We start from the raw sequence: 23,721 nt of genomic DNA, 5'->3' as shown, positions 1-23,721 counted from the left end.
AAACCACTAATAAGGACACCAATAATAAGAAGATACTTGCTTGAGCCAAGAAACATGAGCAATGGACATTAGACCGGTGGACATTTATCCTTTGGTCTGGAGTCAAAATATGAGATTTTTGGTTCCAACCACCGTGTCTTTGTGAGATGTGATGTGGGTGAACAGATCTCCACATGTGTATTTCCCACCCGTAAAGCATGGAGGTGGCGTTTATTTTGTGGGGGAACTTTTCTGGTGACACTGTCTGATTTATTTAGAATTCAAGGCACACTTAACCAGCATGGCTCCCTCAGCATTCTGCAGCGATATGCCATCACATCTGTTTTGGGCTTTTTCAACAGAACAATGACCCAACGCACCTAGAGGCTGTGTAAGGACTATTTTAGCAAGGAGAGTGATGGTGTGCTGCATCAGATGACCTGGCCTCCACATTCCCCTGACCTAAACCAAATTGAGATTGTTTGGGTTGAGTTGGACTGCAGAGTGAAGGCAAAGCAGCATACAAGTGCTCAGCATATGTGGGAATTCCTTCACGACAGTTGAAAAATCATTCCAGATGAAGCTGGTTGAGAGTGTGCAAAGCTGTCATGAAGACAAGCATGGCTATTTGAAGAATTTTGAAGAATCTCAAACACAGACACGGAAGACTGGAACCATTTAATTCTGTTGTTTATAGCTACATCTTTTTTGGCCAGCTTTGTGTCAAGTCACTCCAGTTTATACTGACCGTGGCATGTGCAGAAAGTAGCCCATCACTCTTTCCTACTGACCTGTCTATAGTGCCTGCTAAATACAGGGCATCAATGATGTTGAGAAAAGTAAGAACCTTTATAGTTTGATGGCTAATGTTAAATCTTTCAAAAACGGAGCGGTAGAAATGTAACGTGTGCTGGGAGTTGGGAAGCAAGTTCAAGGTGTGAATCATTTACTCAATAAATGAAACATATTACAAAACAAGAAACATGAACACACAGACATGAAACTGAAACAATAACGCCTGGGGAAGGAACCAAATGGAATGACATATATATGGAAGGTGATGGTAGTCCAGGTGAGTCTGAATATGCACTGAGGTGCGTAACGATGGTGACAGGTGTGCGCCATAACAAGCAGCCTGGTGACCTAGAGCACCGGCAGGGAGTATATGTGACAGAACCCCCCCCCCTCCCCAACGTGCGGCTCCAGCCTCAGAATGCCGACCAAAGGGACGATCCCGGGGATCAGGAGTGGTTTGGTCAACTCTGCTGAGGCACGTGAACCTGTCGAACTGGCTGAGGCGCGGGAATCTGGAGACTTAGAGCGCCGGAGAGGGAGTATACCTGACAGTATCCCCCCCCTTGCGCGGGGCTCCAGCCGCAAGACGCCGACCAAGGGGACAATCCCGAGGATCAGGAGAGGACCGGTCGTCTCTTGAGTCGCGGAAACCAGATGAACTGGCTGAGGTGTGAGAGCCTGATGAGCCGGCCGAGGCGTATGAGCTCAACGAGCCAGCTGATGTGCGAGAGTCGAACCAACTAAAGCTTGAGAGTCCAAGGTGCTGGCTGAAGAGTGAGAGCCCGATGAGCCGGCTGAGGACTCCCCGGTAGCTCCGGTACTGACACCCGGACCCGACATGCCTTCCACCACAAAAAGAAAAACACTCCCTGATGCTTCCCTTAGTTGAGGCGTTATTCTGTCACGTGTGCGCTGGGAGTTGGGAAGCATGTTCAGGGAGTGAATCATTTAATCAATAAACAAAACATAAGACAGAACAAGAAACACAAACAACGCACAGACATGAAACAGAAACAACAACGCCTGGGGAAGGGAGTGAGTGATGACGCGCTGGTGCACGTAACGATGGTGACAGGTGTGTGCCATAATGAGCAGCCTGGTGCCCTCGAGTGCCAGAGAGAGAGTATACGTGACAAGAAAGGTCTGTCAATACATACTGAACAGCTCACATTATAGACAGAAGCGTGCTACATGGCAGACCAATCTAAACTCCTCCCGGGATGTCCTGCCCATATATTATCTCAGCCAATCATGGCTAGTGGGAAGGTTCCTGGCTCTTTCCATGGCTAAACCAACTTACCTCGTAATTAAACAATTGTATTTATGGATGGAATACAGGTTTGTTATTAAGGCACATGAAAGTTCACATGTTCCAGAAGACATTTCTGCCAAAAAAAGCATTTTGATAAAAAATAAATGTTTACGTTGCTGCTCCTAGTGATGTGCGACATACGCCTAGTTTCCTTAAACTAGTCACATGTCATTGTTGTTCTGTTTTGATAGCATGAACTACTAGGGCTGACATCAATTTGCTATTTTAGATGTCCCTTGCTTGCTCCCTCAAGAGTGTAAAGTGGCCTATGTATTCATGCTTTCTAAATTCCTATTCAGGTGTGTATTTGCCTGAGAAGCTGTTTTATTTGTGCCGATTGTATGACACTGCACACCACTTCTCTGCCACTTTTGTGAACTCCTCGGAAAGCGTAAAACTACTGCTGTCTTCCTCTGTCCCCATATGTTGTCGGCATATCAGTACTCCATCCGCTGTGCCTTCAACCGGCCTCCGTCGGAGAAGATGCTCCTACTAGCCCCGGGCTACTAACTTTAAACGCTGTGTCGCCCGCGTGCTAGCGTAGTCCCTGATTCATCTACTGCTGCCCCCTGGACACTATGATCACTTGGCTACATAGATGATGCCTGCTGGACTGTCCATTAATCACGGTACTCCATTCTGTTAATTTATTTATTTTATCTGTCGGCCCCAGCCACGAACTCAGGCTCTGTGTGTAGTTAATCTGACCCTCTCTGCCTAGTCATCGCCATTTTACCTGCTGTTGTTGTGTTAGCTGATTAGCTGTTGTCTCACCTGTTTTAGCTAGCTCTCCCAATCAGCATCTGCAATTACTTTATGCCTCGCTGTATGTCTCTCTCAAATGTCAATATGCCTTGTATACTGTTGTTCAGGTTCGTTATCATTGTTTTAGTTTACAATGGAGCCCCTAGTTCCACTCTTCATACCTCTGATACCTCCTTTGTCCCACCTTCCACATATTTGGTGACCTCACCCATTACAACCAGCATGTCCAGAGATACAACCTCTCTTATCATCACCCAGTGCCTGGGCTTTCCTCCGCTGTACCCGCACCCCACCATACCCTTGTCTGCGCATTATGCCCTGAATATATTCTACCACGCCCAGAAATCTGCTCCTTTTATTCTTTGTCCCCAACGCTCTAGGCGACCAGTTTTGATAGCCTTTAGCCGCACCCTCATCCTACTCCTCTGTTCCACTGGTGATGTGGAGGTAAACCCAGGCACCGCATGTCCCCAGGCACCCTCATTTGTTGACTTCTGTGATCGAAAAAGCCTTGGTTTCATGCATGTCAACATCAGAAGCCTCCTCCCTAAGTTTGTTTTAGCACCAGATCGAGGGAGATTATCAGTGGTCTTGTACGTCTTCCATTTCCTAATAATTGCTCTCACAGTTGATTTCTCCAAACCAAGCTGCTTACCTATTGCAGATTCAGTCTTCCCAGCCTGGTGTAGGTCCACAATTTCGTTTCTGGTGTCGTTTGACAGCTCTTTGGCCTTGGCCATAGTGGAGTGTGACTGTTTGGGGTTGTGGACAGGCCTTTTATACTGATAACAAGTTCAAACAGGGGCCATTAATACAGGTAACGAATGGAGGACAGAGGAGCCTCTTAAAGAAGAAGTTACAGGTCTGTGAGAGCCAGAAATCTTGCTTGTTTGTAGGTGACCAAATACTTATTTTCCACCATAATTTGCAAATAAATTCATTAAAAATCCTACAATGTTATTTTCTGGAATTTTTTTTTCCCTCATTTTGTCTGTCATAGTTGAAGTGTACCTATGATGAAAATTACAGGCCTCATCTTTTTAAGTGGGAAAACCTGCACAATTGGTGGCTGACTAAATACTTTTTTGCCCCACTGTATATCAATGATGTTGCTCTTGCTGCGGGCGATTCCCTAATCGACCTCTACGCAGACGACACCATTCTGTATACTTCTGGCCCTTCCTTGGACACTGTGCTATCTAACCTCCAAACGAGCTTCAATGCCATACAACACTCCTTCCGTGGCCTCCAACTTCTCTTAAACGCTAGTAAAACCAACCAAATGCATGCTTTTCAACCGTTCGCTGCCTGCACCCGCACACCCGACTAGCATCACCACCCTGGATGGTTCCGACCTAAAATACGTGAACATCTATAAGTACCTAGGTGTCTGGCTAGACTGTAACCTGTCCTTCCACACTCATATCAAACATCTCCAATCTAATATCAAATCTAGAATCGGCTTTCTGTTTCGCAACAAAGCCTCCTTCACTCACGCCGCCAAACTTACCCTAGTTAAACTGACTATCCTACCGATCCTCGACCTCCGCGATTTCATCTACAAAATAGCTTGCCTTACTCTACTACTCTACTCAGCAAACTGGATGCAGTTTATCACAGTGCCATCCGTTTTGTTACTAAAGCACCTGCGACCTGTATGCTCTAGTCGGCTGGCCCTCGCTACATATTTGTCACCAGACCCACTGGCTCCAGGTCATCTACAAGTCCATGCTAGGTAAAGCACCGCCTTCTCAGTTCACTGGTTACGATGGCAACACCCACCCGTAGCACACGCTCCAGCAGGTGTATCTCACTGATCATCCCTAAAGCCAACACCTCATTTGGCCGCCTTTCCTTCCAGTTCTCTGCTGCCTGTGACTGGAACGAATTACAAAAATTGCTGAAGTTGGAGACTTATCTCCCTCACCAACTTCAAACATCTACTATCTGAGCAGCTTACCGATCGCTGCAGCTGTACATAGTCCATTGGTAAATAGCCCACCCAATTCACCTACCTCTCCCCCATACTGTATTTATTTACTTTTCTGCTCTTTTGCACACTAGTATCTCCTCCTGCACATGACCATCTGATCATTTCTCACTCCAGTATTAATCTGCTAAATTGTAATTATTCGCCTACCTCATGCCTTTTGCACACAATGTATATAGACTTTTTTTTCTACTGTGTTATTGACTTGTTTATTGTTTACTCCATTGTAACTCTGTGTTATCTGTTCACACTGCTATGCTTTATCTTGGCCAGGTCGCTGTTGTAAATGAGAATTTCTTCTCAACTAGCCTACCTGGTTAAATAATGGTTAAATAAAAAACAGCGGTTGCTGCATATCCACTATCCACACCTGACTGTCAGAGAAATGACCCCCCCCCCTCTCCCTGTGAATTCAGAGAGCCTGCATGCTCCGTATGGAATGTCACCAACATACCACTTGGTCCACATGCTTTCTTTGGTGTGGTGCTGACAGAACTGTGTGTGTGTGTAAGAGAGAAGGAGAAAGATTACTGTTTGTCTGGACTGTCACGACTTCCACTGAAGTCGGTCCCTCCTCCTTGTTCAGGCGGCGTTCGGTGGTCGACGTCACCGGCCTTCTAGCCATTGCCGATCCACTTTTCATTTTACATTTGTTTTGTCTTACACACCCGGTTTCACTCTTCCAATTTACTTGTTCATTATTTAACCCTCTGGCATTTTATTTTTCTTAGCATTGCTAATATTATAGGTCTGTTTGGCTCTCTATCTATATAAATCTGTGTGTCAGTTTGGGACACGTTTCAACTGTTCTGTTTTGTAACACTAACCCTAGCCAAGACCACAGAGACTAGACAAACAGATTCCTCTGAAGACTTTATCCGTGGTCAAGGCCCAATCTGGGATATGCCTGTGAGTAGGAGTGTGATTATGTAGCTTATGAAGAGTTGGGGTCCCAGCACAGAGCCTTGGTGCACACCCTGTTATTTTGAATGAAATGTCCTATTTATACACATCACTTATGCCTATAATATCCCCTAGAGTCTATTGACGCACCAGTGTGTCAATCTTTTTTCATTTTTTTTATTTATTTAACCTTTATTTAACTAGGTAAGTCAGTTAAGAAGATATTCTTATTTACAATTACGGCCTATGAACAGTGGGTTAACTGCCTTGTTCAGGGGCAGAACGACAGATTTTTACCTTGTCATCTCAGGGATTCAATCTAGCAACCTTTCGGTACTGGCCCAACGCTCTAACCACTAGGCTACCTGCTGCCCCTAATCTAAGTAACATAATTTTAAAAAACATCAGTCAATTTAAGCTAAATATATCAGTTTTGCATGGGATGTGTCTCAATCCCTCGCATTTGCCTATGTTAAATACTGTGTTAAAAAAACTAAAATATTTCCAGATCTTTCTTATATGTCCTAGATATAGCACAGACACATCCAAACCTTTTTCTTTATTTGTATTTTTTTACTGTCTTTTTTTGTCATTTGTGAATGGTTTATTCAATTCATTTTATGGGCTTTAGTTGTAATGGCCAAATTCAGTATTTTATTAAATCATTTGCTATATTTTTTTTGGATACTTTAGGAGGTGTCCTAAAATTCCAAATCAAATAGCTAAATGATCCATGGTATGACCTTCTTAAAACAATTGCATATGTCAGCTTAGAACCCCCCCTCCCTCATAACGGCTTAGACTTTAAAGAAATAAGCGGTTACACTTGGCAAACCAAGTAGCAGGGCTGCCATTGTTTTTGGAATTGCAGACTGACCTTTTTAAAGTAATGATGGCAGTTGGACAACAACCACCAGACATAGTTGGTGCCCTTACAGTCTGACAATGCAGTTGAGTAAGCACATAGTTGTACCTGCCTTCTCGTTGGAGTGCCCTCTATAACCACTATATTCTGCGGAGGAAGACAAATCCCTCTGGGTGTTGAATGCACCAGAAGTCTCAGAATAGACAGGCTGCTTAGACTAGACTGCCTGATGTCCTGGTAGCTATCTGTCTTTGGTGGTTTTGGAAATGTAGATGTATCTGGTTCAATGAGAAATGACAAACCATTAGCACAATTGAATTCAATCAACTTTACCAATCCCAGAGGTGCAATTATTTCTGGCAGGCATAGGATACAGATTGAAAGACAATAACATGCACTTAGTTAATACAACAGGTCAAAATATGACCTTATGAAGCTGCATGTTGTTCTGATTCTACTGTAACAGCATGTCCTTCTCTACAGATGAGCCCAGAGGAATACGGGGAACACTCCTGCATGTGCAGGCCGGAGGAAGTCGACATTGATGTAAGTCCAAAACACTCAAGTATGGCTACTGTGACAGATTTTCCTATGGGAAATACTGTGGACTGTCTTGCATATGAAAGTCTTAGGTATGGTGTAAGCAATACAAATATGGATCTTCTATAAACTGAACTATATAATGTACAGCCTGTACTGACCTTTGCCCTGTGTTGTGTTGACTCTGGAAATATCTGCAAAGATATACACAATATATACAAAAGTATGTGGACATCCCTTCAAATAAGTGGATTTGGCTATTTCAGTCACAACCATTGCTGACAGGTGTATTATTTTTTTTACCTTTATTTTACTAGGCAAGTCAGTTAAGAACAAATTCTTATTTTCAATGACGGCCTAGGAACAGTGGGTTAACAGCCTGTTCAGGGGCAGAACGACAGATTTGTACCTTATTAGCTCGGGGGTTTGAACTTGCAACCTTTCGGTTACTAGTCCAACGCTCTAATCACTAGGCTACCCTGCCTCCCACATTAACACATGCAATCTCCATTGGCAGTAAAGTAAAATGGCCTTACTGAAGTGCTCAGTTACTTTCAACGTGGCACCGTCATAGAATGCAACCTTTCCAACAAGTCAGTTCGTCAAATTTCTGCCCTGCTGTTATTTGAAGTAGAATCGTCTAGGAGCAACAACGGCTCTCCCGCGAAGTGGTAGGCAATATAAGCTCACAGTAGGGGAATGCCGAGTTTTGAAGTGTGTAAAAATCATCTGTCCTCGGTTGCAACACTCGCTACCGAGTTCCAAACTGCCTCTGGAAGCAACTTCAGCACAATAACTGTTTGTCGGGAGCTTCATGAAATGGGTTTCCATGGCCGAGCTGGCGCACACAAGCATAAGATGGGGTGGCAGGTAGCCTAGTGGTTAGAGTGTTGGACTAGTAACTGAAAGGTTGCAAGATCGAATCCCAGAGCTGACGAGGTAAAAATCTGTCGTTTGGCCCCTGAATAAGGCAGTTAACCCACTGTTTCTAGGCCGACATTGGAAATAATTTGTTCTTAACTGACTTGCCTAGCTAAATAGAAGTAAAAAAAAAAATAGTTAAAAGATCACCATGGGAAATGCCAATTGTCAGCTGGAGTGGTGTGGAGCTTGCTGTCATTGGACTCAGTGGAAACGCAGTGGAAATGCATCATCTAGAGTGATAAATCACTCTTTACCATCAGACAGTCCAACTGACAAATCTGGGTTTGGCTCTTGCCAGGATAATGCTACCTGCCCCAATGCATAGTGCCAACTGTAAAGTTTGGTGGAGGAATAATGGCCTGGGCCTGTTTTTCATGGTTTGGACTAGGCCCCTTGTGAAGGGATATCTTAACGCTACAGCATACAATGACATTTGTGACAACTATGTGGCAACAGTTTGGGGATGGCCCTTTCCAGTTTCAGCATGACAATGCCCCGTGCACAAAGTGAGGTCCGTACAGAAATGGCTTGTCGAGATCGGTGTGGAAGAATTTGGCCTGCACAGAGCCCGGACCTCAGCCCAATCGTACACCTTTGGGATGAATTTGAACGCCAACTGCGAGCCAGACCTAATCGCCCAACATTAGTGCCCGACCGCACTAATTCTCTTGTGGCTGAATAGAAGCAAGTCCCCGCAGCAAGGTTCCAAAATCTAGTAGAGCCTTCCCTGAAGAGTGGAGGCTGTTACAGCAGCAAAGGGGGGACCGACTCCATATTAATGCCAATGATTTTGTTCGACGAGCAGGTCTCCACATTACTTTTTTCATAGAGTGTACAGTTTCTGATCTGATTGTTTCTGTTCTCCTCCAAATCCATCCAAAAAAACATCAAAATCAGTCAATTTAAGCTAAAGATATCAGTTTTGCATGGGCTGTGTCTCAATCCCTCGCTTCTGCCTATGTTAAATACTGTGTTAAAAAAACATATTTCCAGAGCTTTCTTATATGTTCTAGATATAGCACAGATACCTCCAAACCCTTTTCCTTATTTTTGTTGTTGTTATTTGTGAATGGTTTATTCTATTCATTTTTGGGCTTTAGTGGTAATGGCCTATACAGTATTTTATCAAATAATTAGCTGTATATACTTTAGGAGGTGTCCTAAAATTCCAAATCAAATAGCTAAATGATCCATGGTATGACCTTCTTAAAAGCATATGTCAGCTTACAACAACCTCCCTCATAACGGCTTAGACTTTAAAGAAATACGTGGTTCCACTTGGCAAACCAAGTAGCAGGGCTGCCATTGTTTGTAGAATTGCAGACTGACCTTTCAAAGTATGATGGCAGTTGGACCACCAGACATAGTTGGTGCCCTGATAGTCTGACATTGCAGTTGAGTAAGCACATAGTTGTACCAGTGTTTAGTATCTGATCTGATTGTTTCTGTTCTCCTCAGTTCAAGCTGAGCAGGTTGTGGAAACAGGACAAGGTTGTCCGGACGCAGGAGGACAAGCTACAGCAGCTACACAGAGAGAAGGTAATGGATCTGTCTACAATACACCCTGCTGATGTGCTGTCTCCTCACCACTTACTTAACAAAGCCTAACACATGGAGTGGACCCAAAATAGATGTGTCCTGATGCTTTATGGCCCTGTAAAATCCACGCTGCGGATGGAATCACAGAATCCAGACATTGAAATGGAATTCAACAATATTTAAAACTGTATTAGACTTAGTAGGAAATCAACTAAATGTATTGAACTGATTAGAAAATGAAAATTAATCTTACAAAGTTAATCATAAGACATGAACAAAATGCATCAGTGATTCGTATTTTCCCGCAACTTTCTGAAGCGGCATTGGAATGCAGGAATGCCTTTACGTAGCCGTTAGCGATAATGCTAATGATAACCTTCTTCTGGTAGAGATGGAAAGGCTTTGTGTGTTGTTGTCTCTAATGGTGGTCCCCTCCACAGCATACCCTGGAGATGGCCCTGCTGATAGAGATGAGCTTTGAAAACCCAGCCACTGTACATGGTGTCATCCAGCAGAATGAAGTGCTACAGAGTGGCCTGCTTAGTACCTGTAGAGAGCTATTCAGAGTTAACACTGTGAGTATATGTATACACTACATGCACACACACACACACACACACACACACACGAACGAACACTGCATGCCTGAGAGAAGATGCTGTATGATTTGAAGCAATGTCATTGCCTCTCTTCCTCTCCCCAGGAGTTGGAGTGGTCATGGAGGAAATATGAGAAGATGGAGAGAGACGTTTCATTGGCCAAGAACAACCTGCTGGAGCAACTAGAGGCACTGGGAAGCCCTCAGGTACACAACAACAACCACCATTAACCCCTGCATTACTCTGCCTTACTCTTTGGGAGAATGTAGATTATGAAGAGTAGGGGTCCCAGCACAGAGCCCTGGGGCACACCCTGTGTGACTTTGAGTGTCGGAGGGGTACCTATTGAGAGTGATGAATAGTTTCTTATTTAGTGAGGTAGGATCGGATGCGTCCCGCCGTGCATCCATCCATTCATTCCTCTCAATCTCTCACTCCCTCTCAATTGCTCCCCCATCCTGTATCTGATAGAGGTGTAATAACAAATACATCTGTAAATCAGAGCTCAGCCCAGTCAGAGCCCAGATTCATTAATACAGCCTTAGTGGCCTTCATAGACACACACAGGCATGTCATCAGCAGGGAGTGGCTCATTATCTGCTCCTCTCTTTTCTTATCCCTCAGCCACAAGGCTAATACAATGTCTCACTTGTATAAAAGCATTGTCAGCCTTACTCACTCCCTCTCTCATTAACTTTTATCATCTCCTATTTTTTTTTCAAACTCTTTATCTTTCTGTTCAACTGTTATAGTTATGTTATAGCCTGTGTGTGTGTAAAAAGAGTGGCTCTCTCTGAACATGTATCTCTCTCTCTCTGTCAGATGGGGCCCCCCAGCCAGCAGCATGTCCACATCCAGAAGGAGCTGTGGAGGATCCAGGACGTGATGGAAGCCCTCAGCAAGAACAAGGCCCAGAGGAGCTCAGACACACAGGGATACTATGGCTCCACACCCATCTCCAACAAACAGAAGAGTGAAGTGAGGAACACACGTACTGTGTGTACAAAACATGAAAAACACCTGCTCTTTTGATGTTACCTGCTAATTCTTAGGGCTAGGCGTCCTGCCAGCTGCACATTTGTCGACAACTTCCGGTGAAATAGGAGGGCGCTCAATTCAAATAAATAATAATACAAATTATGGATATTAATCATCTAGGTACATACAAGTGTCTTATATCAGTTAACCTCACTAGCGTCCCACCTGGCCAACATCCAGTGAGATTGCAGAGCACCAAATTCAAATACAGAAATATTCATTATAAAAATTCAGAAAATATACAACTATTTTACATAGGTTTAAAGATGAACTTCTTGTGAATCCAACCACGGTGTCAGATTTCAAAAATGCTTTACGGCGAAACAATTATTTGAGAACATAGCCCAGCAGACAAATCATTACAAACAGTAACCAGCCAAGTAGAAGAGTTACACAAGTCAGAAATAGAGATCAAATGAATCACTTACCTTTGATGATCTTCATATGGTTGCACTCATAAGACATTCATTTATTCAATAAAGTTTCCTTTTGTTCGATCAAGTCTCTCTTTATATCCGAAAACCTCCGTTTTGTACGCACATTTTCTTCAGTAATCCACAGGCTCAAACGCAGTCTCAACAGGCAGACAAAAAATCCAAATTGTATCCGTAAAGTTCATAGAAACATGACAAACGATGTTTTTAGCCGAAATAATCGATAATATTTCAACCGGACAATAACGTGGTCAATATAAAAGGTAAACAAGAGAGGCACTCGGTCGCGCGCATGAAAAAGCTCTGTGACACGGCAGGGTCCACTGATTCAGACTGCTCTTATTCCCTCATTTTTTAGAATACAAGCCTGAAACAATTTGAGTCCTAAGTCAATGGATACTGTAATGGCATTGAATAGAAAACAAAAAAAATCAAATAATCCTACTTCCTGAATGGTTTTTCCTAGGTTTTTGCCTGCTAAATCAGTTCTGTTATACTCACATACATTATTTTAACAGTTTGGGAAACTTTAGAGTGTTTTCTATCCAAATCTACGAATTATATGCATATCCTATCTTCTGGGCCTGAGGAGAAGGCAGTTTAATTTGGGCACACTTTTCATCCAAAATTCCAAATGCTGCCCCCTACCCTAGAGAAGTTAAAAGCATAAATTATTGTTAATCTAACTGCATTGTCCGATTTACAATAGGCTTTACAGCAAAAGCAGCGAAAAGCATGAAACCTGGGAAAAAAGACTGTTGACATCTAGAAGCCATAGGAATTGCAATCTGGGAGCTGGAATTGCTTTTCAATGTAGGAGCATGGGCTCTCAAAAAAAAACAATTTGGATTTTCTCCTACCATATCTATTGTGTTATAGTCTCATACATTATTTTAACATTTCTATGAACTTCAAAGTGTTTTCTATCCAATGGTACCAATTATATACATATCCTGGTTTCTGGGCCTGAGTAACAGGCAGTTTACTTTGGGCTTGTCAGTCAGACAGGTTGTGGAGAAAAATAGACCCTAGCCTGAAGTACATTTATTAAATCCACTTACAATCAGTGTAGATTAATGTGTTAGGTTCTTATTTTTCAAAGTAAATGACTCACGGACACTAGAGAAACTTTAATCAAGTTTAATCATCCCCAAAGGTTCTGTACAGCTGTGACCAGGCCACAAAACATTTCAGACATCACAATTTCTATACATCCCACTTAAGACACTCCTCTTTCTCTCCAATCCTTAGATTTTATGACTCTACAGGAAGCCAATAAAGAGGGTAACAGGATTCCAAATATTTATTAATCTGTTCTCACCTTCTGACCTTAACCCTCTTTCATCTAATACACAATGTCTATCTGTCTTCCCTATATCAACCCCTCGCTCTCCTCTCCTCCATCAAACACATTCCAAAGCCCTCTGTCTTTCTTCAGAGAAGCATTAACTTCTAACATAACACCCAGTCTCTTTCATTTCCTATCATTCATTGAATATCTCAATGTTCAAAGTTTAGCCGATTCCAACAAATTGGATGAGGCATGGTTTGTGTATTTGTGCCATTCAGAGGGTGAATAGGCAAGACAATTATTTAGAGCCTTTGAACGGGGTATGGTAGTAGGTGCCAGGCACACCGGTTTGAGTATGTCAAGAACTGCAACGCTGCTGGGTTTCACGCTCAACAGTCTCCCGTGTGTATAAAGAATGGTCCACCACCCAAATGACATCCAGCCAACTTGACACAACTGTGGGACGCAATGAAGTAAACATCTCTGTGGAATGCTTTCGACACTTTGTAGAGCAGGGATCATCAACTAGATTCAGCCACGAGACAATTATTTTGTTAAGCTGCTAATCGGAGGGCCGGAACATAATCACAAATAATTTGTAGACTGCAAAATGACCACAAAAACCCAAACAGATTTAATATTTGACGAAAACATAATATTTTCTAACCTTGCTTACATTTGTATATGATCACCTGTCTCTCTATTATACATGGAAATACTTGAACAGATTTCCCAAATTAAAATAACTTGGAGCTTATTTCCTGGTGTTTTTACAGTTTATGTCCAACAATGAAAATTGAACCAACAAAAGAAAACCATCCGGTGGGCAAAATTCTGCTCGTGGGCCACCAGTTGGGGAACCCTGTTGTGGAGTCCATGCCCCGACGAATTGAGGCTGTTCTGAGAGCAAAAGGGGTGCAACTCAATAATAGGAAGGTGTTCTGAATGTTTTGTCCACTAGACTGCCTGTATGTACAGTATCTAGTTTGTGAGAGGCTTTACTCAGGAGGCTCTATCCTTTCTCTCTTGATGCCATAGATGGTTGGAATTCCTCTGAGTGGGCTGTCATGTGCAGTGTTAGATGTGTAACTCAGTGACCTTATCCCTGGGTGATGTACTGTGACTCTTTATAAAGAGATCCAAAGTCCAAAGATCCAAACCAGCAACTCTACCATAAGGGCCTGATTGACAGTGTTGCAGATATGGTGGTTCTTCTGGATGTTCTCCCATCTCCACAGAGGAACTCTAGAACTCTGTCAGAGTGACCATTGGGTTCTTGGCCATCTCCCGGCCATGGTTCTTCTCCCCCTATTGCTCAGTTTGTCCGGCGGCCAGCTCTAGGAAGGGTCTTTGTGGTTCCAAACGTCTTCTTCCACTGTTTTCTTGGGGACCATCAATGCTGCAGACATTTTTGGTACCCTTCTCAGGTTCTGTGCCTTGACACAATCCTGTCTCGGAGTTCTACGGACAATTCCTTTGGCCTCATGGCTTGGTTTTTGCTCTGACATGCTCTGTCAACTGTGGAGCCTTATTTAGACAGTTGTGTGCCTTTCCAACTCATGTCCAATCAATTGAATTTACCACAGGTGGACTCCAAACATGTTGTAGAAATATCTTAAGGATGATCAATGGAAACAGGATGCACCTGAGCTCAATTTTGAGTTTCATAGCAAAGGGTCTGAAAACCTATGTTAAAGTATTTCCCCAAAAACATTTTTACTTTGTCATGAAGAGGTGTAGATTAAAGAGGACATAAATGTATATTTTAGAATAAGGCTGTAACGTAACAAAATGTGGAAAAGGGGAAGGGGACTGAATACACTGTTTGTGTATTTATATAATTTTAAGTGATGTTGCTGAGCAGCTCTCTCTTGTGAACAAGATATCTCAAACCGGTTTGAGCCCAGCCTGTCAGCTTCTGACACCGATGTGTTGTGGAAGTCCCGTGGGAGTGAAAAAGTTAGTCCTGTCACAGGTTTTTGTTCATGTGTATGATGTGTACCTGTCATAACAATAACAAAATTGATCACACAAAAATGAGTACATCCTGTTTGAATAAAGGTTAAATAACATCTCCAGGAGGAGGAGTTAGAAGTGGAGAATCTCTCAGCTCCCCCGTGGCCACCCTTACCCCAGGCCTACAAGCCGAACCAGCCCAACCTCCCTGCCATACCCCCCCTGTCCTCTCCGGTGACCACCATCTGGCGACCGCCACAGCCACCACATCGGGGTCCCGAGGATAGGGACCGGAAAGCCAGCCAGAGGAACGAAACACACAGCGTAAGCTGTTGATCGCTGACCTATGTCATTACCCCTGCGGTGCTGTCATCACGCATAATCACATTGATCCCGCTCTTGTTTTTTTTCAGTATCATTTTGGTGCTTATTTTTTGATCATTTTCCATTTTTCCTCATAAGGACCAATACGTTTATGATGTTCCTTCATCCGCTTGCTTTGTGAATCATCCAGATGTCCCCTCTTTCCATTTCATTATTAAAATATTATTTTGGTGGACGTATTATTATTTTGGGATTCTTTTGAGTTTTCCCTCAAACCTTACTTGTCATAAATGTGGATGTATTTTTTTGGTTATTTTTATTTTTTTCATAAGCTTCATCAGCTTTCTTTGAATCATTCACATTTCTTTGTTTTATTTTGTTAATTAGTTTGTCGTTTTGGAGGTTATTTCAGTTAACTACACTGATTTTGTTTATTGGTTGGTTGGTTTGTTGTCCTCTCATTTTGACGTTTGGGAATTATGAACACTTTATTGTTCATTTCTTTAGCAGATCATGGAAATATATAATTTCGATTTGAGCTTGTCAGCATGTCTTTATTGTGAATAAATCATTTCTTCACCCATCTCTTCTGATGTCAGTGCGTGTACTGATTTTTCACCTGTCATGTATCTCTGTCTAGTAACTGATCTCTCTCTCTCATGTCCCCTTGTAGGGTCCAGACTACAGGCTGTATAAGAGTGAACCAGAGCTCACCACTGTAGCTGAGGTGGATGAGACCAACGGAGAGGACGGATCTGAACAGTCTGACAGAGACCCCTCTGACACCAAAGGTACACAATAGAAAACACTCCCAAATGGAATGAAAAGGGGAGGGACTATTTTACCTTGTCCAATTAGATTTTTTTTAAATTACCGCGTGCCCTAATGAACACGACCCTGGATAGAGGTGCTACTCTGTTAGCTGCATTACTAAACTATTAGATGCACTATTGTAAAGTGGCTGTTCCACTGGATGTCAGAAGGTGAATTCACCAATTTGTAAGTCGCTCTGGATAAGAGCGTCTGCTAAATGACTTAAATGTAAATGTAAATTAGCAGAACTAGCTTCACCTTTCAGAAGCTGTATGAGCGCAGATGTGTTACATAACTTTAATATTTATGTTTTCCCTCCAGGATTGTCATACCCCGTTGGCATCGTTCCCCCCAGAACCAAATCTCCCATAATACCAGAGTCTTCCACCATCGCCCCCTGTGTCACGCTGAGGAAGGGCAGGAGGCCAGACCCACACATGGTGAGTGTGTGTGTGTGGCATGATCAGTGTAGTTACCCAAAGGAAGGTCAGAAGGCCAGACCCACGCATGGCGAGTGTGTCTGGGATGTATGGACATAATCAATATAGTTAAGGAGTTGGATATTAGATCATATCTAAGTAGAATTGAAGTGAAATCGGTTAAGTGGGTGATATTAGGCTAAGCGTTGAAGTTAGGCATACAGCGGGGCAAAAAAGTATTTAGTCAGCCACCAATTGTGCAAGTTCTCCCACTTAAAAAGATGAGTCCTGTAATTTTCATCATAGGTTACACTTCAACTATGACAGACAAAATGAAAAAAAAAATCCAGAAAATCACATTGTAGGATTTTTTATGAATTTATTTGCAAATTATGGTGGAAAATAAGTATTTGGTCACCTACAAACAAGCAAGATTTCTGGCTCTCACAGACCTGTAACCAGAACTTCTTTAAGAGCACCTCTGTCCTCCACTCGTTACCTTTATTAATGGCACATGTTTAAACTTATCAGTATAAAAGACAGCTGTCCACAACCTCAAACAGTCACACTCAAAACTCCTCTATGGCCAAGACCAAAGAGCTGTCAAAGGACACCAGAAACAATTTTGTAGACCTGCACCAAGCTGGGAAGACTGCATCTGCAATAGGTAAGCAGCTTGGTTTGAAGAAATCAACTGTGGGAGCAATTATTTGGAAATGGAAGACATACAAGACCACTGATAATCTCCCTCGATCTGGGGCTCCATGCAAGATCTCACCCCGTGGGGTCAAAATTATCACAAGAACGGTGAGCAAAAATCCCAGAACCGCACGGGGGGACCTAGTGAATGACCTGCAGAGAGCTGGGACCAAAGTAACAAAGCCTACCATCAGTAACACACTATGCCGCCAGGGACTCAAAACCTGCAGTGCCAGACGTGTCCCCCTGCTTAAGCCAGTACATGTCCGGGCCCGTCTGCAGTTTGTCATATGGTCAGATGAAACCAAAATATAACTTTTTGGTAAAAACTCAACTCGTCGTGTTTGGAGGACAAAGAATGCTGAGTTGCATCCAAAGAACACCATACCTACTGTGAAACATGGGGGGGGCTTTGGGGCTGTTTTTCTGCAAAGGGACCATGATGACTGATCCGTGTAAAGGAAAGAATGAATGGGGCCATGTATCATGAGATTTTGAGTGAAAACCTCCTTCCATCAGCAAGGGCATTGAAGATGAAACATGGCTGGGTCTTTTCAGCATGACAATGATCCCAAACACACCGCCCGAGCAACGAAGGAGTGGCTTCGTAAGAAGCATTTCAAGGTCCTGGAGTGGCCGAACCAGTCTCCAGATCTCAACCCCATAGAAAATCTTTGGAGGGAGTTGAAAGTCCGTGTTGCCCAGCAGTAGCCCCAAAACATCACTGCTCTAGAGGAGATCTGCATGGATGAATGGGCCAAAATACCAGCAACAGTGTGGGAAAACCTTGTGAAGACTTACAGAAAATGTTTGACCTCTGTCATTGCAAACAAAGGGTATATAACAAAGTATTGAGATAAACTTTTGTTATTGACCAAAAACGTATTTTCTACCATAATTTGCAAATAAATTCATTAAAAATCCTACAATGTGATTTTTCTGGATTTTTTTTCTTCTAATTTTGTTTGTAGGTTTAACAATCCACAATCCAGAACCATTCAATATCTTGCTTAGCCCACAAGCCCCGCAGGGGCATGTTAATTTAAAAGGTGGCTAGTCATTATGGTGCTGCGTAGAAAGCAGGTTGTAACAATAGTAAATGTAATAACACTGGTAAAAGTAAAAACTCTTTTGCTAATGTAATAAACCTAGTGAATGTAATAACTTGCCGGTAAACATAATAAAATGTTGAACGTTACACAACTTATTACATTTAGCAGAAAAAGTTATTATTATTACATTAACTGGTTTGTAACAACTTTTTTAAATAAATGATGTAATAACTTCAACCAATCATCTAAGAACATGTTTTTATGTACTGCTTCCCTCAATTTGATGCACATACCAACGCCCACTGCCAATTACAACACAAACTCATGCACATACTACAGGAATACTCATACATAGACACTCACAAGCTAACATTGAAATGTACATACACACACAGCTTATTATGTTATCCGTTGGTTATTACATTATCAGTTCAGTAGCAACTTTCATGATGAATAACATAATAAATTTAACCGATCATGCAATAACATACCAAAATCAATGTCTTCATGTATTATTTTCTTTTGATGGTAGTAGTAGTAGTAGTAGTACCAAAAATCATCAATCTGAGTAGTAGTAGTAGTAGTAGTAGTAGTAGTACCAAAAATCATCAATCTGAGTAGTAGTAGTAGTAGTAGTACCAAAAATCATCAATCTGAGTAGTAGTAGTAGTAGTAGTAGTACCAAAAATCATCAATCTGAGTAGTAGTAGTAGTACCAAAAATCATCAATCTGAGTAGTAGTAGTAGTAGTAGTACCAAAAATCATCAATCTGAGTAGTAGTAGTAGTAGTAGTACCAAAAATCATCAATCGTAGTAGTAGTAGTACTAAACCCCACCTCTTCAAGGAATACCTAGGATAGGATAAGTAATCCTTCTCACCCCCCCCCCCCTTAATGATTTAGATGCACTATTGTAAAGTGGCTGTTCCACTGGATGTCAGAAGGTGAACTCACCAATTTGTAAGTCGCTCTGGATAAGAGCGTCTGCTAAATGACTTAAATGTAAATGTAAATGTACCAAAAACCATCAATCGTAGTAGTACCAGTAGTAGTAGTAGTAGTAGTACCAAAAACCATCAATCGTAGTAGTAACAAAAATCATCAATCGTAGTAGTAGTAGTAGTAGTAGTACCAAAAACCATCAATCGTAGTAGTACCAAAAACCATCAATCGTAGTAGTACCAAAAATCATCAATCGTAGTAGTAGTAGTAGTAGTACCAAAAATCATCAATCTGGCACTCCTGGAAAGTTCAAGCCAAACGCTCAAAGTTTTTGAACAATTTCAAATCAAATCTGGATGGCAACAGGGAAATTGGTGTCAAATTAACATGTTGTGTAAACTTGCCTGAAACCTGAAGCATTAGCTCTGCAAGCTTAAACCTTGGCATAAGCCCAGCAGAGGCAATCAAAGTATTTTGCTGTACAGAACTAACCCAGTTAGGAACACCAGCAATGTTCCAACTCAATCCAACCAGGTATTTCTACTATAAATGAACTTCTAATACTGTAATAAAATCAGGGTTTTTGTTTTGAAGATTACATATGATTGATGTTTAATGTGGTATGAAGGATATGATGAATGGTACTGGAACATGCATTAATAATTTCATAAGTGCTGCAAGAAAACACATACTGTTATATACCCACATGTACACACTCAACATGTATTACAAACACACGCATGCACTCACAGGAACCCATAGGCATGTGACAAAATTACACACACATACAGTACCACTTGAAAGTTTGGACACACCTACTCATTCAAGGGTTTCTTTATTTTTACTATTTTCTACATTGTAGAATAGTGAAGATATCAAAACTATGAAATAACACACATGGAATCATGTAGTAACCAAAAAAGAGTAAAATCAAAATATATTTTAGATTTTATGGTCTTCAAAGTAGCCACCCTTTGCCATGATGACAGCTTTGCACACTCTTGGCATTCTCTCAACCAGCTTCATAAGGTATTCAGCTGGAATGCATTTCAAATTGACAGGTGTGCATTGTCAAAAGTTAATTTGTGGAAATTCTTTCGTTCTTAATGCATTTGAGCCAATTAGTTGTTGTGACAAGTTAGGATTGGTATACAGAATTTGGTAAAATACCAAGTCCATATTATGACAAGAACAGCTCAAATAAGCAAAGAGAAACGACAGTCCATTATTACTTTAAGACATGAAGGTCAGTCACTCCGGAAAATTTCTTTAAGTGCTGTTGCAAAAACTATCAAGCGCTATGATGAAACTGGCTCTCATGAGGACAGCCACAGGAAAGGAAGACCCAGAATTTCCTCTGCTGCAGAGGATAAGTTAGAGTTACCAGCCTCAGATATTGCAGCCCAAAGTAACAGACACATCTCAACATCAACTGTTCAGAGGAGACCGCGTGTATCAGGCCTTTATGGATGAATTTCTGCAATGAAACCACTACAACAGTACACCAATAAGAAGAGACTTGCTTGGGCCAAGAAACACGAGCAATGGACATTAGACCGGTGGAAATCTGTCCTTTGGTCTGATGAGTCCAAATTGGAGATTTTTGGTTCCAACCACCATGTCTTTGTGAGACGGATGATCTCTACATGTGGTTCCCACTGTGAAGCATGGAGGAGGAGGTGTGATGGTGTGGCGGTGCTTCGCTGGTGACAATGGTGTTACGCACGCCTCTATGAAGAGGGAACGCAACACCCTGCTACAACTAAACTCTCCGTGAAGTGAAAGAGGTATGGACTGTAGGCGTGAGTAAGGATGACAACAGGCAGAATGTGGTACCGTTTACATGGACTTTATTCCTTTACACGGTAATATGGGGAAAAGGGGCTGGACGGAACCAAAGCAAAGAAAGTAAATCTCAAAGCCCCCTCTCCTATCTTACCTGCCTAACCAATACTTACCTAATTTAGCACCACCTGGTGCCCTAACCAAAATACAGGGGGTGGTCCGCCCAGGTCTTACCTATTGTGCCTAGACAGTGAATATACTACGGGTATATGTATGCCCGCGGGCCTCTTGCCTAAGCACTCCCTAGGTGCCTTCCCCTTCCCCCCTGGGAACAAATGAAACAGGAGAACAAATAATTTCTCAAACAAACTAAGAAACAAAGGACATCAAATAAGCTATCTGAGCAACAAACTCACTGAACATACCAACTGCTACCAAAAACTAACATAGTAAATTATCCACAGCCATCAGCCTCCTCTCTCAGCAATGATTCTCTATCACATTCAATCTCTCTGCAATGACCTCCCAGCAAAAAAATAAAAATCTCCTGAACAGAACACTGGCTTTTATATAGCTTCAGAATGAATGTGTAACTGGAGACAGCTGTGTCTTGATGAGGGGGCGGGGTCAGCTCTCCAATTAGTCATGGAGTCGACCAATCAGCTGCTTGAGGGATTTCAGGAAGCCATTTCCTGAAATAAACACATGCAAATACACAAACTACAACACAAACTGGGGAACGTAACACGCCCACCACAAAAATTGCAAACCTAGTTTTTGCAATAACAAAAGCCAACGCATCCCCAGTTAGTAAACCCGTGATAGAGCGTCAGCAACCACATTTGCCGAGCCCTTCACATAAGCGATCTGTACATTATATCCTTGTACAATCAGAGCCCAACGCATAAGCGCGGGTTCTGGTTGTACATTTGTTTCAAGAACACCAATGGCTTTATGGTCCGTGAAGACCATTACAGGCAAGGTACTGGAGCCCACATATACCTCAAAGAACTGTAAGGCAAGCAATAAAGCCAGCGTCTCTTGTTCAATTGTAGAGTACCTTGACTGACAAGAGTTGAACTTACGGGAGAAGAAACTGACGGGCCGATCCACTCCGTCTTCATCTTCCTGTAAAATAACCGCACCCACCCCCACTATACTAGCATCTACCTCCAACTTAAAAGGTTTGTCAAAGTTGGGGGCGGCAAGCACTGGAGCACTACAAAGTAGCGCTTTAGCAGACTCAAAAGCAAAGACAGTCCTTGGACCACTTAAATGGTACCTTGGGACTAAGCAGAGATGAAAGGGGAGCTACTACCGTTGAGAATTTTTTACAGAATGTACGATAGTACCGTACCATCCCTAGGAATCTGCGCAACTGGCGGCGAGTCGTGGGAGCAGGAAAAGCAACAATTGCTTCCATTTTGCCAGTTACTGGGCGCACTTGACCTCGTCCAACTTGTTTCCCTAAGTAAGTCACTGTAGCCTTCCCAAACTCACACTTGGCCAAATTGAGGGTTAAAGAAGCATTCTCCAACTGCTGAAACACACTTTTCAAAGTGGAGAGATGATCAGACCAAGTAGATGAATGAATCACCACATCGTCAAGGTAAGCAGTACAATTTGACACATCTGCAAACACAACGTTAACTAGCCGCTGAAAAGTAGCAGGTGCAATTACACATGCCAAAGGGCATCACAGTGTATTGTACGAAGTTATCTGGCGTAACAAAAGCCGACATGTCAGAAGCTCGAGAGGTCAGAGGCACCTGCCAATAACCTTTTAGCAAATCTAACTTACTAACGTAAGCAGCAGAACCAATTCTATCAATACAGTCATCTAAGCGAGGTAGAGGAAAAGAATCAGACTTTGTAACTGCATTTACGCGACGATAGTCCGTACATAAGCGGGACGCACCATCAGGCTTAGGAACAAGAATACATGGGGAACTCCAGGAGCTGTTACTGGGTTTTGCCATGTCATTCTGTAATAAATAAGCTACATCACTTTTCATTACCTCCCTTTTCTTAGCATTAACCCGGTACGGATGCTGACGTATAGGAACAGCGTTCCCCACATCCACGTCATGTTCCAAGATGGATGTGCGACTTGGAATGTCCTGAAACACACTGAGAAAACTGTTTATCAACGGGATAAGATCCTTAGTTTGATCGTTATCCAAATGTTCCATTTGAGAGGGTAACTTCTTCAGCATCTCTGAATTACATAGGCGTTCACCTTGCTGTGACCCGTCCTCCTTATTCTCATCTAGGTCCCAACCAGGCTTCAGCACCACCGTAGCCACACTGGAGACGGCGGGCTGGACCGGCTTACTTGAGGAGCTGTCGGGAGAATCACGCACATAATATGTTTTCAGCATGTTAACATGACACACACGGGAAGAACGCCTTCGATCTGGTGTCTTTATCACATAATTGGTGTCATTGAGTTTCTTTTCCACCAGATATGGTCCAGAAAAACGTGCTGACAGAGATGAGCCAGGGATTGGCAACAAAACTAAAACTTGATCCCCTGGTGCAAATGAACGGCCAACAGCCTTTTTGACATAATGCAACTTCATGCGTTTTTGAGACGAGGAGAGAGACTTTTGGGCTAACGCACATGCGGCATGCAGTCTCTCCCGCATCTTACTGACATAATCCAACACATTTTTAGGGGCGCTACTGGGTGTAGGAGATAAGATATGCTCCTTCAAAACTTTCAGCGGACCCCGTGGGGTGTGTCCAAACACAAGG

The 23,721-nt window shown here is 42.5% G+C and overlaps 1 protein-coding gene across 4 annotated transcripts in view; it reads left to right on the top strand.

Moving 5' to 3' along the window:
* The window catches only part of LOC135524030 (pleckstrin homology domain-containing family A member 5-like), a 103,656-nt gene that overhangs the window by 56,869 nt on the left and 23,066 nt on the right, over positions 1–23,721 (top strand). For all 4 annotated transcript variants that reach the window (XM_064951157.1, XM_064951159.1, XM_064951158.1 and 1 more), the window contains 7 exons: positions 7,093–7,155; positions 9,532–9,612; positions 10,053–10,187; positions 10,316–10,417; positions 11,034–11,189; positions 15,928–16,045; positions 16,389–16,507. In XM_064951157.1, the coding sequence (XP_064807229.1) occupies positions 7,093–7,155; positions 9,532–9,612; positions 10,053–10,187; positions 10,316–10,417; positions 11,034–11,189; positions 15,928–16,045; positions 16,389–16,507 (774 nt within the window). The remainder of the gene's footprint in view (positions 1–7,092; positions 7,156–9,531; positions 9,613–10,052; positions 10,188–10,315; positions 10,418–11,033; positions 11,190–15,927; positions 16,046–16,388; positions 16,508–23,721) is intronic.

The sequence above is a fragment of the Oncorhynchus masou genome, chromosome 31, assembly GCF_036934945.1.
Source record: "Oncorhynchus masou masou isolate Uvic2021 chromosome 31, UVic_Omas_1.1, whole genome shotgun sequence".
NCBI classification, from domain to species: domain Eukaryota; kingdom Metazoa; phylum Chordata; class Actinopteri; order Salmoniformes; family Salmonidae; genus Oncorhynchus; species Oncorhynchus masou.
This window is presented reverse-complemented; position numbering and strand designations above follow the sequence as displayed.